The sequence below is a fragment of the Lathyrus oleraceus genome, chromosome 7, assembly GCF_024323335.1.
Source record: "Lathyrus oleraceus cultivar Zhongwan6 chromosome 7, CAAS_Psat_ZW6_1.0, whole genome shotgun sequence".
Classification (NCBI taxonomy): domain Eukaryota; kingdom Viridiplantae; phylum Streptophyta; class Magnoliopsida; order Fabales; family Fabaceae; genus Lathyrus; species Lathyrus oleraceus.
The window spans coordinates 360,078,453-360,098,716 of record NC_066585.1 but is presented as its reverse complement, the minus strand read 5'-3'; the positions used below and the strand labels follow the sequence as shown (position 1 = coordinate 360,098,716).

Genomic DNA, 20,264 nt, shown 5'->3' with positions numbered 1-20,264 from the left:
TTGAGGTCCGATCGGACTAATGTGATTTTCTTGTAGCCGAGGTGCATTTTATTGATGTATTTGTATTCTGTTTTATTGACATGGAATAAAAGAGTTTATCGATTATTGGCTTCATAAATTGTCTCTCTTTATTCGCTTCATAATTGCTTGTGTTAAATAGACTCGCGGATTCCTTGGAATTTTGTCTTTACAAAAAAAAAAAAAATGATTCTGAATGCACATATCAAATCTTTTTACATGCATACATGCATCCATGCATATACTTTCCAAAAGCTGTCAGAAAACAAAATGCTTACACTCGCCATTTTGCTGCAGCAACAACGACGACTCGTCATCCGTACTACACACGCTCCAGCAAATCTAAGATCATGGCCAAATACAAAGCCGACAATGCTGCTGTCCGTGAGTCCCTTGCCCAGGTGCAAGGAGAGATGAACTTGTTCTGGGGCAACATGGAGACCATCCTTGAGCTCCTCCAATCTCAGAGGAACCCTGCCTCTGCGGGAACTACCGTCGACCCTCCGGCGGAAACTGTGGTGCCTAACTCTGGGAACCGCCAGGTGGTCCCCACAGATACCGCTAGGCTTGCTGCTCCCTACCCGTGGGGAATGCCTCCTCACCTTGCTGCTAGCCTCACTAGTGGGGAGCTTTCTTCCCTCACTTGGCTCTTGCTGTTGCTGCTGGAAACTCTGGTTTCCCTTGGGTTCTCCCCGCTCTCCAAACTACCCTGGTCATTACTGCTGACCCAGATGACGACCAGGGTCAGGTCCCTGACGACCTCCCTAATGACGAAGAAGACTACTTAGGCTCGTGCCTCCACTTTCAACTGCCCAGTCAGGCTGCTCAAGCTGCAAGCACAGGCCAGATCCCCGTCCCTTTTGGCTACCCAGGGGCATGCTCTGTACCCATGATGATGAACCCTACATCCTAGTATATGCAGGCAGGGGCACCTCAGGCCCCCAATGCTCAACCTGGGATGCAATATTTTCAACCTGCTACCGCCGCTCAGATTGTGCCACCAGGTTTCTCTTACTCGCCCATGTGGTTCAACCCGAACATGCCAACACCAATCGCTCCTGAAGCCTCTCGACCGGCCAGTCAGGTCGCTTCTCCCGTTGTTGATCCGGCCAAACCGGCGGATTACCAACTCTCGGACGGCAGAATAAGGGTCATTGAGGGCTTCTCTTCTTTTGGCATAGACGCTCGAGACCTCTGCTTGGTCCCGAACGTGGTGTTGCCTCAAAAGTTCAAGGTACCCGATCTCGCCAAGTACAAAGGCCTTAGCTGTCCCCGTAGTCATCTCACTATGTACTGCAGGAAGATGGCTTCGCATATTGATAACGACAACCTCCTGATTCATTGGTTCCAAGACAGCCTGATTGGGGCTTCCTTAGATTGGTATATGAGTTTGGAGCGCTCGAAGATCCGATCATGGAGAGACCTCTCCGAGGCAATTTTGAAACAATACAAATACAACCTTGGCATGGCTCCAACAAGGCTTCAACTACAGAACCAGTCGTAGATATCTAATGAAACCTTCAAGGAGTATGCTCAACGGTGGCACGAAATGGCGTCTAGGGTTCAACCAACACTATCTGATAATGAGTTGGTTGACATCTTCATGGATACGTTGCAAGGGCTCTATTTTGGGGAAATGATTGGAAGTTCATCAACAAACTTCGTCGATATGGTCACTATTGGGGAACATGTTGAGAGTGGGCTGAAGTCAGGGAAGATAACAGACACGACCGAGCCGCAGACAATCAACAAGAGACCACATGGGGGCTTCACAAAGAAGAAGGAGGGGGAAGCAAAAACTGTAATGGCGAAGGCTCGCCCCCGATATCGAGTTCCGACAGCCCCTATGATGTATTACCCATACCAGTACGTTGCCGTATCTCAATACCAACAACCACCTTTCTAGTATCAACCTCAGAGAGACAATCAACAATCAACATCCACTAAGAGAAATCCAAACCAACAATATAATCGAGCACAAAACCGAGGGAACAATTTTGGGAACCGCCCTCAGTTTGACAAAATTCCGGTGCCGTTCTCCGAATTAGTCCCCTATCTAGTTCATGTAGGGGCGATCATACCAAAGGAATTGCCCGTGGCCACTCCTCCATTCCGTAACAACCACGATCCTAATGCTTCGTGTGCGTATCATGCCGGTTTCATAGGGAACTCCACAGAAAATTGTAGGGCACTTAAGTGCAAGATTCAAGATTTGATCAACCAGAACATCCTGACCTTCTCCGAAGAAAAACCGAATGTCAAGACAAATCCTTTTCCGAATCATAGTGGCACATCAGTCAACGCCGTGATTGAAGAGGTAAATGCCGAAGTCGTACTGAAAGTTGAAGAGGTGAAGACTCTGATGTCTGCTGTGTTACAAAAACTTGAATAGTTTGGCTTCTTAGAAGAGGTGCATGATGATTGTACAGTATGCGAGTTTGATCCAGATAGTTGCGAGCAGTTGAAAGGGTGTGCGCAGGCACTAATGGACCAAGGGTTAATACAGCTCTCTAAAGGTCAAGCAGCAAAAGAGGTAGCGACAATTGAACCAATAACTATTGTATACAAGAAGAAGAAGGTTGAAGCTCCTCCCAGAAGGATTCAGCCGATCCATTTCCGTGTTCCAACTCCGTTTCTGTATCAGAATACCAAGGCAGTGCCTTGGAATTATGAGACTATAACTTATTTGTGAGGGAATGAAATCTGCATTCCTGATACAGAGATTGTCAACATCACTGGAGAAGGAGGCATGACTCGAAGTGGCAGTGTATTCGCTCCTAAATACACTCCTAGGGTGTCTCCAGCACCCATAGTTGTCTCACCTAAAGAGAAGGCAAATCCTATGCCGACTCCGCAAGCAAAGACAAATGTACTCGCCACTCCGACCCTGACGACTGCTTCGGTATTGACGAGAGTTATTGACAATGATAAAGCTACAAAGGCCGAAGTTTCCAAGGGGAAAGGGCCGATGGTTGAAGAAGAACAGTCTGATGATCACAAGAAGAGTATCACTTTTGAGGGAAGTCAGGAATTCCTCAAACTGATCAGAAAAAGTGACTTCAAGATTGTTGAACAGTTGAATCAGACGCCTTCCAAAATATCAATTATGTCTTTACTATTGAGTTCTGAGGCTCATCGCAAAGCATTGCTGAAAGTTCTAAATACCTCTCACGTGATACAAGATATCACGGTCGATCAATTTGACGACGTGGTGGCCAACATCACCGCTAGTAGGTATCTGGGATTTAATGAAGCAGAGTTACCTCCTGAGGGAAAGGCCCACAACAAAGCACTACATATTTCGGTCACATGTATTGAATCCCTCTTATCCCGAGTCCTTGTTGATACTGGATCCTTGCTTAATGTACTGCCAAAATCTACATTGAGTCAGTTACAGTTCAAGAGGCCCAAGATGAGAACCAGTGCATTGATTGTTAGAGCTTTCGATGGTTCCCGAAGGCAGGTAATTGGGGAAGTCGATTTGCCTATTTGTGTTGGACCACACCATTTCGATATCACTCTTCAAGTCATGGACATCAACCCAACCTACAGTTGTTTGTTGGGCCGACCATGGATTCATGCCGCTGGGGCAGTCACTTCTACTTTGCACCATAAGTTGAAGTACTTGATAGATGAAAAGCTGGTAATTGTGTGTGGGGAAGAGGATTTGTTGGTCAGTAAACTTTCTTCCTTCAGATATGTTAAAACAGATGAGGGAATCGTCGAGGTTCCGCTCCACTGTCTAGAATTTGAAGATGTCAGTTCCGCATCCGCCAACAATAATCAATCATCCACTACCATCCTATCCTCAACGAAGAGTGCCAAGCATACATTGGAGAAAGGCCCGCTTCCCGGTTGGGGCAAGGTCGTCAATGTGGCAGAAAAGCGTGATAGATTTGGTATCGATTATCACCCAGCAACACGCAAGGTGAGTCCGAAGAAAAAGCAATTCAACCCAGTCAAGTTCAGCAGCGCCGACTATCAAAATGAGCATACGTAGCAGTCATCGGAGAGTCCAGTGGTGATAAGCCAGGGGCACCCAGCCTTATTCGCAGATGTCCTCCAGGATTCAAGCTTCCCAATTGGACGGCCACCGTGATGCCTATGGTGTACTCGGAAAAAACGTAATGCATTTTGTTTTCTCCGTCCCTCGTCCCTTCCCGAGACGAGAGGATAGCTTGTAAGGGCCCCCATGTTTAAAAGTATCATGTGAATAAATAAAAGTACTTTTTTGCATGCAAAACTCGTGTTCCTTTTCTTTCAATTATTTTTCGTTTTCACTAAAAACAACGAAATGGAAAAAGATTTCTTTTTCTTTTTTTACTTTTTCTATAAAAAAAGGCATACTAAAATAAGCTCATCATATGCAGAGCAAATAAAATCACTGATTACAACATGGCTAAAATCAACTATGAATCCGGACTTCCAATCAACCAAGCTGAAGATGACAGTGAGGAAGATTGCGAATTACCAGCTGAACTAGCACGACTCCTTGAGCACGAAGAGAAAGAGATTCATCCATACAAAGAACCAGTGGATGTCATTAACTTAGGTTCTGAGACTGAAAAGAAAGAGGTAAAAATTGGGGCATCTCTCGTCAAGCATGTACACTCTGAGTTGGTAGATCTGTTGCGTGAATATGTGGACGTCTTCGCTTGGTCATATCAAGATATGCCAGGGTTAAACACCAGCATTGTTGAACATCATCTACCGCTCAAGCCCGAATGTCCTCCGGTCAAGCAGAAGCTCAGAAGGACCAGACCTGATATGGCGCTCGAGATCAAGGAAGAGGTTAAAAAGTAGCTAGACGCTGGCTTCTTAACCATTTCTAAGTATCCACAGTGGGTTGCTAATATCGTCCTAGTTCCTAAGAAAGATGGTAAAGTCAGAATGTGTGTAGACTATCGAGACCTCAACAGAGCCAGCCCAAAGGATGACTTCCCTTTGCCTCATATTGATGTTTTGGTCGACAACACAACTTAATTCTCCGTCTTTTCTTTCATGGATGGGTTCTCCGGGTAAAATCAGATAAAGATGTCACCATATGATATGGAGAAGACAACCTTTATCACACCTTGAGGAACTTACTGCTACAAAGTCATGCCATTCGGCTTGAAGAATGCAGCGGAAACATATCAACGCGCCATGGTAACACTCTTTCACGACATGATTCATGAAGAGATCGAGGTTTATGTGGATGACATGATTGCCAAATCCAGAACTGAGGAAGATCACTTGGTTAATCTGAGAAAGTTATTTGTCAGACTCCAAAAGTTTAAACTATATCTGAATCCGGCTAAATGTACTTTTGGGGTCCGATCAGGTAAACTTTTGGGTTTCATAGTCAGTCAGAAGGGTATTGAGGTTGATCCCGACAAAGTTCGAGCCATCCAAGATATGCCAGCTCCCCGAACAGAAAAAGAAGTCTGAGGCTTCCTTGGACGACTTAATTACATCTCTAGATTCATATCTCACCTGACAGCTACCTACGAACCGATTTTCAAACTGTTGAGGAAGAACCTGTCGATTGTGTGGAACAACCATTGCCAAGGGGCATTTGATAAAATAAAAAAGTACTTGCAAGAACCACCAATCTTGGTACCATCGGTTCCTGGTAGACCACTCATTATGTATCTGACAGTGTTGGATGAATCCATGGGGTGTGTTTTGGGTCAACATGACGACACAGGCAAGAAAGAACATGCTATATACTATCTTAGCAAGAAATTCGCTAAATGTGAGACCCGATACTCACTTTTAGAGAAGACTTTTTGTGCCTTGACTTGGGTTGCTCGACGCCTGAGACAATATATGATTTGCCACACTACGTTATTGATATCCAAGATAGATCCACTAAAGTACATATTTGAAAAGCCTGTTGTTACTGGTAGAATTTCCCGGTGGCAAATGCTGCTAACCGAGTATGATATATAGTACGTGACTCAGAAAGCAATAAAAGGGAGTGTTCTGTCAGACTATTTAGCCCACCTGCCTGTCGAAGGCTACCAACCGTTGAAGTTTGACTTTCCAGATGAAGATATCATGTTTATCAGAGATTTTACTATGTCAGGCTTCAAGGTAAGCCCTGAGGAAGGCCCCGAACCAGGATCGCGATGGACGCTCGTGTTCGACGGTGCTTCCAATGCCCGAGGTCATAGTATAGGTGTTATTATCACTTCTCCAACTGGTTTCCACATCCCCTTCACCGCTACATTATGGTTTGACTGCACCAATTGTAGCGGGGTTTTCGTTACTTTTAGGTTTATTGACTAAACCAAAAGTCAACATACAATTCGTGTCGCCACCACATTTTTATTTGTCCAAAGGAAAGGCTAAAAAGCGAACAAAAGCCAAGTAAGAAGTTTTTCAAATCAAAAACTAATAAAAATGTCAGAGATCTAGGTAAGGGGTTTGGTTATGAAATGGGAAGGTTTTACGCACCCAAAACATCCTTAGTACTCTAAGGGAATCCTTTTCAAAAATATGTGTTGTAGGTTGGTATTTGTGAAAAGATTTGTGCAAAAGATTTGTGCAAAAGATTGGAGGGATGAGAACAAAATAGATTATATTTACAAATTTTGTTGTTTGAATGGATGAACCCATTGCCTACGTTCCATCAAAAAGGAGGATCAAAACCTCATAGTTCGGAGTAAAAATCACAAAGATTGGTGAATTGATTTGATCAAAAGCCTTAAGGTCTTTTGTTCTCAAAGGGAGAAAACTCAACCTAAACCAACAATCCACCATGTGAGGAAGGCTTTAACATACTAGTGAGGGGTTAACCCTATAATAAGTAGGGAAGACTTATAATCCAATCACTAAGGATCAGGTGAGATTTACATCAACCACAATGATAACTCAAACCTATGACTAATGTTTTTATGAAAAGGTTTTAACAAAGGTGGCCATTGGAACCAAAAAGACAACTTGAAGTGAGTTATATTTACAAGTTAGATTTATTTGCAAAATAAAGTCAAAGTTGGATTAAAATTTATTCATAATGAGTATTGATGAAAATGGTTTTGAAAAGTCAAAAGCATAAGTTCTAGGTTTCTAGTTTGAAACAAAGTGAAAGTTTGAAGAAAAGATTTTTAGCTTGGGTTAGAGTGGGGAGAAGAAGAGAAATGCTAGTCCTAAAGCATACAAAGATAAGAGAGAAAAGATAAACCCTTGGAGTTCCTTTTCTTGAAATCATAGAGATGATTCAAGATGCTCCTTTCCTTTGGACTTAGCACACAATCAAGCAATCAAACAATTTAGATTCAAGCTCCTAGGATCTCCATTTGGATTGTCTCTCTTAACTTGGCTACTCATGACAATGGTCCTCTTTTTACTATCTCAAGATGGAATCCCTATCACACAAGAGCAAACATCAAAAAGTTCATAGCACAATAAGAGGAATGGACAAAGAATAAGTTTATATGAGAAGTCCTTTAAAGTCAACTTTGAAATTTAGAATTCTAAAGGCATGAGGCCTAGTTGCTCTTCAACAAGTTTAGCATTCTAAAGGCATAAGACCTAGTTGCTCTTGAACTCCTTTAAGCATAGGTATGTCCTAATTCTAAGTCCTTTCTCCTTTTGCATTAGGTTCACACAAAACAAAGACAAAGCAATCATAAGACAACAATATATTTATATACAATAATGAGCTCAAATGAGCAGAAGAAAAATGACATAAACATAAAATATATGCTCAAGTGAGCAAAATGAAAAGCAGTATGAATAAATGAGCAAGAAATAAATGGCATTAAAAGTAAAGGGCAAGAAATTAAATGCTCAAATTAAAGTTAGTAATTAGTGAAGTTATGTTAGTTTGTCATAAGACAATGTAGCGCTATGTTAAGCAATCATAAGTGGACTAATGTAGTAGTCACACCTATCTGAGGTCGGTCAATAAAACTATAGGCAAATAAACACAAGTTAAAGATCATGACTAGTAAGCCAAGCTCCACAAACTTGCCATGCCAAAACAAAAGGGGAAGGGCCTTGTATGGACTTTAGGTTATTTGCTTGACAAAGAAGCAACCTATCTTGGACACAAAACAACCCACTTGATCATGGATCAAGTTGAGTTTGGTTTGGATCGAAGAATGTTAAACCTCTGATTTGTCAAGACCAACCATAAGACATTAACTCATTGGCCAAATGACGAAAAGAGTGGGATGAAGATGAAAGGGAGGGAAAGAGAATTCAAGTATCAAATTCAATTGATCAAATGTGAACCAAGTCATCATCAATAGATGCCAAACAGAAAAGAAATGAAGATTACAAGTCAACAAGTCAACCATAATTTTTTGGTATTTTTTGAATTAAAAATAAAGTGCAAATAAAATAATCAAAATATGGTCAAACCTCAAGTTTAATTCAAATCAACTTCAACAAGTCCAATTAAATTCTCATAGGTCTAACATGGTCAAATAAACTTTGACTAATTTTCTCAACAATTTTGGAAATCAGAAACTATTTAAAAACAATTAAAAACAATATAAAATAACACAATATGAATTAAAATCTCAAATAAATCTCAAATCAAGTAAGAAACTGATAAGATTATTTTTCATTGACTTATCATAATCCATATGTGTTAGAAAAATATTTCTGGATATTTCAAATATTAGAAAGTAATTAAAAATGAATTAAAACTATTAAAAATCAAATAATTCACAAAAAATATTAAATAAAGTCACAAAAATAATTAAAAATCAAAATATGAAACTAGATTTTTCAAGAAAATTTTTGGCATTGGTCTCAGATTTTTGTGACTTCAAATAAAAATTTTATGAATTTTTGAAAATAAAAGGAATTAACTGAAATTAAAATGAAAAATAGAAATAATGGAAAATCCAACGCCACATGATCAGATTCATTAAATGACGTGGCATGGATGGATGGATCAGATGCAAGGGCGCATGGTGCACTTAAGTCAACCGCGCGGCATGATGATTTAAAATATTTAAACATAACGAACACAATAGATTATAACGTGGCCATGCAATCGAAGGGCTGGGAAAGTGCACACGTGGTGATGGTGGTGGAAACCACCATCTTCTCCAGCAAGATACCAGAATCCGACCACCACTTGCAGAGAAAATTTTTGTAACAAAAATGAAAAATAAGGACATTAAATTGAAGCTCGGGTGATGTACATCCCCACTGTATCCATGGATCTTCCTCACTCTTCCTATTTTGAGAGAAATGTGAGATGGAAGATCATGGTATGCAAACTGAAAATGCACAAAATGAAAAATTGAGACCACCACTGGTCTGCCTCAAGTGTGAGGACTTCAGAAAACCACACAAACAAGAGAATACTACATTGTATTGCAAGATCTAGATCCAAAAAGTTTGAAGTTCTATCTCTGAATTTGAGCTCTCAAGGCCACAAATTCTTCAAGATCTTGATTCCTTTCTACTCTTGAGATGTAATGGAGATGATAGGCTAAGGAATTGAGCTTTGAAAATCAACTAATGATGTTGAATTTCAAGCTTGAAAATGAGAGAAAAAATCTTGAAATTCCTTTGGTAATGGTTAGGATTCTGTGCTGCAGCATTTCAGGTCTCCAAAAGGTTGATGAATGAATGAGAGGGAGCTCTTATCTATAGTTGAAATGTAGCTGAGTTCATGATTCCCTCGTGTGCATGGCAATTTGAACTTTGGTGCATGGGCCTATACAGGCGTATGTGAGGCTTAATGATGGGTGTAAAACCAAGCTGAACTCAATTGAAGTGGAATTGGACATGTACATGAAGTGAAATTAGCTTGCACATTAAGTTTCAACATGAAATGCAAAAATGAACATAAAGAAAGAGCTCTTCGAAACTCACCAATGGAAAGTCCAAAAAAGTAATGTGAGTAATGGTTGGAAAGCCCTTGAAATAAGGAACAAAAGTCATGTTGGGCAAAAATTCATTTGGCATTTGGAAATTAATGAAAACTGGTTGTGAAAGTTCGGGTACAAAACATGTTTAAGTCTCCCTTTGAAAATTTTCACCAAAAGCAAACCTATTCAAGTCCTTCTATTTCCATGATGAAAGATTCAAATGGAAAAACCTCCAACATCAAAATTGTAGATGTTTTAAATATGATCAATTTAGACTCAAATTGTGCACCATTTGGATTTTCCATGAGAAAGTTATTGGCATTTGAAGTTAGGTACTTTTTCAAATTCAATGACTTAGGTCCAAGGTGACCTATAATATTTTGTATTATCACATGTGTTTATTTTAGGATTATGAAGTTTTGTCCAACATAAAATTTGAAGTAGACATCTTAATATTTCCAATGCATTTGGTCTCACATAAAAATTATAAAAATTAAGGAAGTTAGGTCCTTGGGTAGTTGACCCAAGATTAGGGTTTCAGTCAAAATGACCTATAATGGTTTGAAATGAATGATGACCTTAAAAGTTTCAAATGGTTTTTTTATGAACATGAAAGTTGTTCATATGGTTCTTAAGAACATTGTTTCTCTTGGGGTCATCTTCATTTGACAAACACATCAAAAGTTGTATCTCAGTGATCCTCAGTTTAGTCAGATGACTTGACTGGTCAACTTTTCAAAGCCAAACTTCCAATCTTGATGAATAAATGATTGAGGGGCCTCACATAGGCTCAAATATGCATAAAAAAATGAATGAAATAACTTCCCTTGATTAAATTTGATCATAAGTTGAGGTTGCTTCACGAGCAAGGCATAGTTGCATTAGGGTTTCCTTGGGAAACCATCCTCAAGCCCTTTGGGTTATCTTGGAAAATTGAGATACTTGGGAGACATATGTGATGATTAAGAGATTTGTGGACCATTGTCATGCTTTTTCTCATCTTTATCTAGCCATATCATTGAGCTTAGGAGCCTCCTAGGAGCATTGGAGCACATGATCACTTGAGCTTCAAAACAAAAAGAGTTAGTGACATATTTTTGTGCTTTTGGTTAGTAATCAAAATAAGAAAAGCAAATATATATAATACAAGCATGCTTTGTGGTCTCAAACCACTCACACAAGTCCCAACCCTAGGGTTAAGGAGCCAAACATGCCATGATCCTTGAGGCAATGCACTGAGCAATGATATGATGCCATGAGGGATCTTAGGGTCAAAATTAGGGTCTTACACCAACAATATGGCAGAATATGAAGCATGTATCTACGGTTTAGAGGCGGCAATCGATTTGAGAATCAAAATCCTCGAGGTATTCAGTGATTCAGCTCTGGTAATCATTTAAGTGAAAGGCGACTGGGAGACTCGAGATAGCAAGTTGATACCCTACAAAGAGCATATCAGAAAACTGATACCCTATTTTGATGAAATTTCCTTTCATCATATTTCTAGGGAAGAAAATCAATTAGCAGACGCTCTAGCTACACTGGCATCTATGTTCAAAGTCAAATGGAAGAATGAGGCACCATCCATCCAAATTGACCACTTAGATGAACCAGCACATTGTCTATCAATTGAGGTCGATCCTGACGATAAGCCTTGGTTCTATGACATAAAGACATTTATGGAGAAACAACAAAATCCTGAGGGTATATCCATTACCGATAAGAAAGCTATGAGAAGACTCTCTTCTAAGTTCTTCCTAAACGGTGATGTGTTGTATAAAAGGAATTATGATTCTGTACTGCTCAGATGCGTGGATAGACATGAAGCTAGTACAATCATAAGATCCATACATGAAGGCTGCGAGGGTGTACATGCGAAGGGTCCTACTATGGCCAAGAAGATTCTTCGGGCTGGTTATTATTGGACAACAATGGAGGTTGATTACTACAACTTTGTGAAGAGATGCCATAAGTGTTAGATATATGGTGATAAGATCTTTGTACCACAGACTCCATTGAATGTTCTAACCTCTCCATGGCCCTTTTCTATGCGGGGCATCGATATGATTGGGATGATAGAGCTCAAAGCTTCCAATGGACATCGATTCATCCTAGTTGCTATTGATTACTTCATGAAATGGGTCGAGGCTGCCTCATAGGCCAATGTCACTCGACAGGTAGTTACCCGGTTTATCAAGAAAGAGATAATCTACCGCTACGGGATACCTAGCAAGATCATCACTGACAACGCCAGTAACCTCAAAAACACTATGATGAGGGAGTTATGCAAAGAATTTAATATTGAGCACCACAACTCTTCACCATACCGGCCCAAGATGAATGGCGCCGTAGAAGCAACTAACAAGAATATCAAGAGGATCGTCCAGAAGATGGTCAAGACGTACAAGGACTGACATGAGATGTTACCTTTCGCTTTGCATGGTTACAGAACTTCAGTCCGCACATCCACTGGGGCAACTCCATACTCTCTGGTTTATGGGATGGAGGTTGTCCTACCAATCGAAGTTGAGATTCCTTCACTCAGGGTCATCATGGAAGCAGATCTTGATGAAGCTGAATGGGTTCAATCTCGGTATGACCAACTGAATCTAATTGAAGAGAAGCGTTTGACTGTCGTCTGTCATGATCAGTTATACCAAAGACGTCTCAAACAAGCTTTTGATAAGAAGGTTCTTCCTTGGTCATACCACGCTGGAGACCTCGTGCTCAAGAGATATTCTTCCATTAACTCGGACCCGCGAGGCAAATGGACTCCCAACTATGAGGGACCTTTCGTAGTAAAAAAGGCCTTCTCAGGTGGGTCTCTAATCCTCACAACAATGGATGGGGAAGATTTTCCCTCACCAGTGAATGCAGACATAGTCAAAAAATATTATGCCTAAAAAGAAATGATGAAAAGCCCGCTAGATTAACCTCCACAAGGTGAATCTAGGCCAAAATGGCTATCCCGATGGACCAAAAAATGATTTGTCCATGAAAAAGTTAGGGAGCACATATGAAGCTCGCTAAGTCGAAAACCCGAAAGGGAGGCTTAGGTAAAAAAAGAGCATCCAGGCGGACAAAAAGAATTGAAAGATCCAGGCAAAAGTTAGGGATAAAGGCATTAACTATGATTCTCGAGTCTACACGTTACAAGCTAGATATCAGAGGGTCAAGGACCGATCCAGTCACCGTCAGCCGAAGCAGGGCCTTGGGATTCAGATTATATGGTAGATTAAGGCCAATGTTGTAATCAATGGAGAAAATCATACAAAAATATTTCCCATTGCCATTCCAATTATTTTTCAATTTTTTCAACATCCTCATCAAGGGCGTTTGCATCATTGTACTCAACATATGTACAGATTCCATATCAATACAATTCAGTTTATCCTATCCAATGTGTTGTCCTATGTTTTGTATGCAAAATAACTGACTTGTCTTAATCACATAATGCTTTAAAATTTCGGGGAACAATAAAAATCTATATTAAAGAGAAATAATTTGTATTACCTTTGAAATCCGATGAACCTGATAGGTGATTGGTGACTCAACAATAGTGTTACTTGGATGCCTGTGACATTCAATTGACTGGGGGCACCATGGGGACTCCAGCCTTTCAGTGTTCCTTAACTGGTAAGGGATTCCATGGTGGCAGCATTGGCACCAATTGAAACTTCCCGACAATTATGTTCTAATCCTCGATGACTGTTGCATTACGCGAAAAACCGGCGGAACAAGAAATAGAGCCGCCACCGTGCGTTATTTATCTCAAAGGAGGGAAAGGAAACGCTCAAAGTAAACCTGGAAAGGACATGGTCTCACGACCAGAGATTGATAGGATCAGAAGTCGGTTATGCGAAGGGAAGGTATTAGCACCCCTACGCATCCGTCGTACTCGACGGGATCCACGCTCAGGAAGAATAGAAGAAAGGTTGCTTACAAAACTGCTCAAACTGCACAAAACTTGAGTGAAACACAGGAAAGACGGAAGAAGCGGACTCGGCAGGATATCGCATCCTAGACCTACGTAGTTTGTCAGACACAAACATCAGAGTCGACGTAGTTCGGGGAAATGGGAAACGTGCTCGCTAGGATATCGCATCCTATGCATACGTATCTTCTCTAACTAGAGAAAGAATCAGAGCACTCGTAGCTCGGCTAACGCACGCCAAACAAAACGCTAAACAGAGACGCTAAGACGTGAAAGCAAACTGGAAATGGAATGCCAATCGCTGGTCTTACATCCAACTTCCCACAAAACAAACAAACGGGAAACCGACTGCCAATCGCTGGACTTATGTCGGACTCCAGACAAACAAACACACACAGGACACCGACTGCCAATCGCTGGACCTACATCAGACTCCAAACAAGCACAAACAAAACAAAAAGGTTGCCCGGAGAGATCAACTCAATCTCCTGCCTACGTACCTCATCTGGTATGAGGATCAGGGCGACGTAGTTCCCCTTAACAGGGAAAGAACTTCTATCCTAACCAGAGACTAGGGAGATAACAGACTACTAGGGAGACTACGACTCGAGCCTAGAAGTTGTCATGCATACGATCCCTATGTTGAGGTCTCTAATCCTAACTCGCACAGGAAGCAAGCTAGCCTAAACAGCAAATAAGCAAACACAAGCACAAGAGAGCAAGCACACACACTATATGCAAACAAGTGGCTCATACAAGACTGGGCTTTAGTCAAGGGGTCATATCAACCTCGACAAACAAGTCGGTTCTGTTATGGGTGTTTTGAGCTCTTAACCCTAACATTGAGAGTTAGGGTGAAGCAGATGAAAAGGTAATGAGGGTTATGCCGCATAGCTCTTATCCCTGGCCTGGGAGAGCTTCAATCAATGAAAGTGTGGGAGTCCAGAATGAGGAACTCTTCTCCACATGACTGACTCGATAGACAATGATCTTGGGTGTTTATTCAAATGCATCAGCACGTAATGCGAGCAATATGAAAGACTCGACTGAATAGCAGGGGATGGATTGCACATCCCTTCTATCTGCCAATGCCTCTTCACTTAGGAGGTCTTTACATGTACAAGGCACAAAGATAAACAACCACAAACATTGCCTCTTAAGGAGGGCTTCAGACAGGTGCCTGCCAGAATAACATGATAGGTCTTCCAGACTACATGGAGAATAGGAAGTTACCTAGGTGGTATGCCAACCACAAGCAAAGCAAAGCAACTCAAATAATGAGTTAAAGCGGCTAAAGTACCTGTGTAAACAACCAAACAATCAGTATAGTATTCAGACAAACAGTCAACAGACAAACAATAGTGATTTCCAATATACACAACAAACAAGTCAAATGCAACTCAAGTGAGTCCACCCAAGGACCTACAACACAATCAAATGTTAGCAAGCAAAGCAAATATCAATGCTCAAGTGATGAGGCAACATCAACCATGGAGATTAGATGCTTGATCCTGAAATACACAGCTCAAATGTGAGTTCAAACCACTAGCTCAAAGGCTAGGGTCAAAGGTGGGGCAAAAAGTCAAAACAGAAACTAAAACTCAACATGAATCACATATAAACAAGTAAGAAGATGTCCTAAAAAGTACCAACACAAAAGCATCAAGCAAGGTCATCATTCAACCAAGAGAAGGCAAGGCAAGCAAAAGGTGCATACAATTGGTCGTCAAGAATCAAAATTCCATATTAAAACAGAAATGACTCAAACAATTCTGGAAATTTTTATGAGCAATCAACATGTCAAACATAATCATCATGCAAAAAATTGTAAACAGAGGAGCTCAATTGATAAGGCAATGAAAATGGAGAATACCAACATCAAATTGTGTGACACACATTGTCACACCATATTAGCATGTGCCTAAAACAGAAATGAAAAATGATAAAAATGCACAACCAAGCCTCAAAAATCACACAACATGTTGAGAATCATCATGTAAAATTTCATGGCAATTGGATCATTATGGAGCATTTCACATTAGTTTGAATGAAGCAATGTCACAAAAACATACATGTCCAAAGAGTCTAGCACAATTAAAATTCCAGCCATGCACAATTTCAGAAATCCACATCAAAAAATAGAAGACATCTCAAGGATCATGTAGAAAAAAATCTGGAATTAATCGGATCATTATACTATTTTTTATCATTTTTTGAAGTTGCATAAAAATATTGAAATAAGAATGGAAAAACATGAAATAATGAAAATGGATATGGCAATTTGGAAATGCCTCCAGCAGGATTCGAAGCGAGGGGCGCGCTACACAAAACTACGTCGTTTTGGCCAGGAAATTAAATGGAGGGACGCGCGCTAGCAAAACGGTGTCGTTTCGCCCTAGGGTTTTCAGAAGGTGGCGCCACTATTCATGCGCGGTGGCCTAAGGCAGAAACCACCGTCTTCTTCATGAAGACGGTGGGTGAACAGTAATTTCAATTATTTTTTTCCAGAATTTACTAATGCATACACCATTGGAAAGGTTATGATGTGTAGAATCCAAATCTATCATTATTTTGGCCTAAAACATCATGGATTATGTGAATCGATCAAGAACATCTTTGCATACAAAACTTTATATTCATATATCTCCATGGATACTCGTCCGTTTTACAAGAATTTTATACCAGTGGAATCAACAAGCAATGCACTATACAATTATGGCAAGGAAACAAAGAATTAAGAGATGCGAAATTGTGACCTCTTGAAGCTCCAACAATGGAAGTAGTAGATTCAAGGCTTGGCAAGCATCCAAATCTCTTCTATCAACCTTGTTACCACTTCTGAAGCACAAATCAACTCTTGGAATGGCTTGGATCTAGCTAGATCTTCAAAACTCCATGTTCATGTTCATGTATGGAATGACTTGATTCTTCACCAATTTCTTCAATCAATGGCTTGAATTCTACCAATTGAGGATCAAGAAAATAGAATATGCAATAAAAATCAAGTGTTCTTTGAAGAATTTTTGAATTTGGAAGAAGAGAAATTTTGGAGGGAAATTTTCAATCTAGATCTAGAATTATGAATAATGAAAATTCTGTTAGGATTTACTATTTATATGCTGGCCTAATCCATTTCCTAATTACAATTAAGCATGGTTAGTGAGATTTTAGTGAGAAAAGAGGTGTTATGCAAAAATTGGTTTTTCCACCCCATGCATGCAATCCCACGTGAACAGTAGCAAATGGCCATACATTTTCACTTAAAACCACATTATGAACATGTTGGAATGATTAAAAAACTCATGTGATGCACCAATTTCAAAATCATGATTTTCCCAACAAAATGAGCATGATTGAACAAATGGTCATGTGATGAAATTTCATGCAATGCCTTGATGGATTTGGAAAGTTCATGTCATGAGAAGAATTATGCAAAAAGGAGCACTCAATTTGGAGTTATGAGTCAAAAGTTATGTCCTTTTGAAGTTCCATGCACACTTGGCAATGATTTGATTATATCTTCTCAACCATTCATCAGATGTTCATGATCTTGGACTTTTTGGAAATGGGAGAGAAAGATCTTCAACTTTCATGTTGGACAAAATTTCATTTGAAGCTTCTTTGATGTTGGAAAGTCAAGTTGAAGTTGGTCCAAAAACTTGCCATTTTTGGAAACTTGAAAATACAGGTCACTTTCCATTTTTGGAAACTTTTGATCTGGCTTCAAAATCTTCAAGGTAGATGTTTGTCATGATGAATGAACCTCTTTGGGACATGAATGAAGTTTCTCAAACCATTTCTCCACCTCCTAGCCCTCAGTTGACTTGCAGTTGACTTTTATGGGCCCCAGATGACCTGAAACTGCACTGTGGACTTTGAGCCTCTAACACTTGGTCAAGTTGCTTCAAAATGAACCTTGGTTCATATAAGATTTCTAGAACAACCATAGGGCCTTTATCTCATGGAAATGCTTGCTCTTTTGCACTGAGGAATTCTCCTGATGCTAGTCTTGATTGATGAGATGCAATGTGCTATGCAATGTTAATGTACTGTTAATGTGATGTTAATGCAATGGTAATGACCTAAAAATGAAATAAATGCATGAATAGGGAGTGCAAATTTGAGGTGCTACAGCTGCCCATATTCAATCAACTGGGAACCTGAACGGATGAGAGCAACGGCTGTCAGACCTTCAAGGTAAACAAGGATTGAATGCCAAGGAACCGTAGAATTTGCACTCTGCGGGGGATGATCAAAACAGTCGACTTGGTATACACTAATACCAAGGAACGCGGGGCCATTTACTGATGGAGGTTGTTGGAATAGTTGACTTGATATACATTGATATCAAGGAAAGCGAGGCCATTTACCGATGGCGGCTGCTGGAACAGTCGACTTGATATACACTGATATCAAGGAAAGCGAGGCCATTTATCGATGGCGGCTTGAACAATCGACTTGATATACACTGATATCAAGGAAAGCGAGGCACATTTACCGATGGCGGCTTCGACTGGAGAGGAACAAGATGTTCACAACTGGAACCAGACAAGACGTTTACCGACGACTCTACTGGGGATTTTGATATGTACCAAAGAAAGGATACATGACCAGACATTGACCGATGACTGGGAAAAAGGATATACAACCAAACGTCAACGGGCGAATGGGAAAAAACTCGACGTTTACCGACATCGAAGGATGATGTTTACCGACACCAAAGAAGGGACGACCAGACATTTACCGATGACTGGAAAAAAGAGTACACAACCAGACGTCAACGGACGAATGGGAAAAAACTCGACCAGACATCAACGGATGAATGGGAGAAAGAAGCCACGACTAGACATCGAAAGATGATGAATGGGAAGAGAAACCACGACCAGACATCAACGGATGAATGGGAAAAAGAAACCACGACCAGACGCCAACGGACGAATGGGAAAAACTCGACCAAACATCAACGAATGAATGGGAGAAAGAAACCACGACCATACATCGAAAGACGGTGAATGGGAAGAGAAACCACGACTAGACGCCAACGGACGAATAGGAAAGGCTCAACCAGACATCAACGAATGAATGGGAGAAAGAAACCCCGACCAGTCATCGAAAGACGATGAATGGGAAGAGAAACCACGACTAGACACCAACGGACGAATAGGAAAGGCTCAACCAGACATCAACGGATGAATGGGAGAAAGAAACCCCAACCAGTCATCGAAAGACGATGAATGGGAAGAAAAACCACGACTAGACGCCAACGAACGAATAGGAAAGGCTCAACCAGACATCAACTGATGAATGGGAGAAAGAAACCACGACCAGACATCGAAAGACGATGAATGGGAAGAGAAAACACGACTAGACATCGAAAGACGATGAATAGGAAGAACTCGATGTTACGGACAATCGAACGATGATGTCTACTGACACCAAAAAAGGAAGGACCCACATGGGGATCAACACGACACCTACTGGTATCATAAGGACGACATCTACATATGCCGAGACCAGGCAGCCACCTGCCGGGGACTACACTGGGGAGAATCAAACTTTCCTTCCACAAGCGGGAGAGGAAATAAACCTCTCTAGGGATTGTCAACTCTGCATGCTGTCGGGCGCTGCAAATGTGCCATGCAAATTATTGAACAATGATCCGCCTCTGCTGGGGATATGGTCCAATCAGGTTTAACACATGTATGCATATGTTTGAGCTTTTCTATGGCGTAATGCTCCATATTGAATGGAAATGCTACGCGATTTGAGGATGCAATGATTACTACGTGCAAGATGCAAATGAAGAAAACTCCTGCTGGGGAGAACTGGTTGCTCTGCTGAGCACACAATTCTGATCTGATCCTCCAACTCCGTGGGGAGACACAACAAATCTGCGGCGGATGCTTTACTGATCTGACACTCTGGGCGTGATAGAGGAACCAACTCAACTGAGGAATCTCTGGCTGGGGAACACACCCTTCTCAAACATGCTGGGGAATAACACTGCTGCTGGGAAAGAATAATCCCACCGGGGACAACTTTCACTGAATCCAATCCACTTGGGGACTCCGCTAGGGGAAACGACCAATGCTCATCTTCACTGGGGATAACTACCAGCCCATGTGCAGGATAAACTCTACTGGGGACAATTTTCATCGACTCCAATTCACTTGGAGACTCCGCTGGGGAAAACCATCAACACAAACCTCCGCTGGGAAGACTACCCACTTCAAACTTGCTAGGGAAAACATTTACAACCCTACTGGGGAAAGGCGCTCATAACCCTGCTGGGGATTACAGTACTTCAGACCCGACTGCTGAGGAACAAACTACCCACAGACACCTCCACTAGGGATATAGTAACCTTCAGGCTTAGTGGGGAACTAACAGTCCTCAGGCTTGTTGGGGAAACACTGATCTCGAATATGCTGGGGAGACAAGTCCTGAACTTGCTTTAGACAGCCCAACTCCTCACACCAACGGACAGTGTT

General features: G+C 41.0%; 1 protein-coding gene across 1 annotated transcript; it reads left to right on the top strand.

Annotated features, from left to right (window-relative positions):
* Positions 1 to 368: 368 nt before the first annotated feature.
* Positions 369 to 1,522, top strand: LOC127103839 (uncharacterized). The gene is made up of 2 exons (XM_051041080.1): positions 369 to 692; positions 941 to 1,522. The coding sequence occupies exons 1-2, from the start codon at positions 369 to 371 to the stop codon at positions 1,520 to 1,522; spliced, it is 906 nt and encodes a 301-aa protein (XP_050897037.1).
* The last annotated feature ends 18,742 nt before the right edge of the window (positions 1,523 to 20,264 follow it).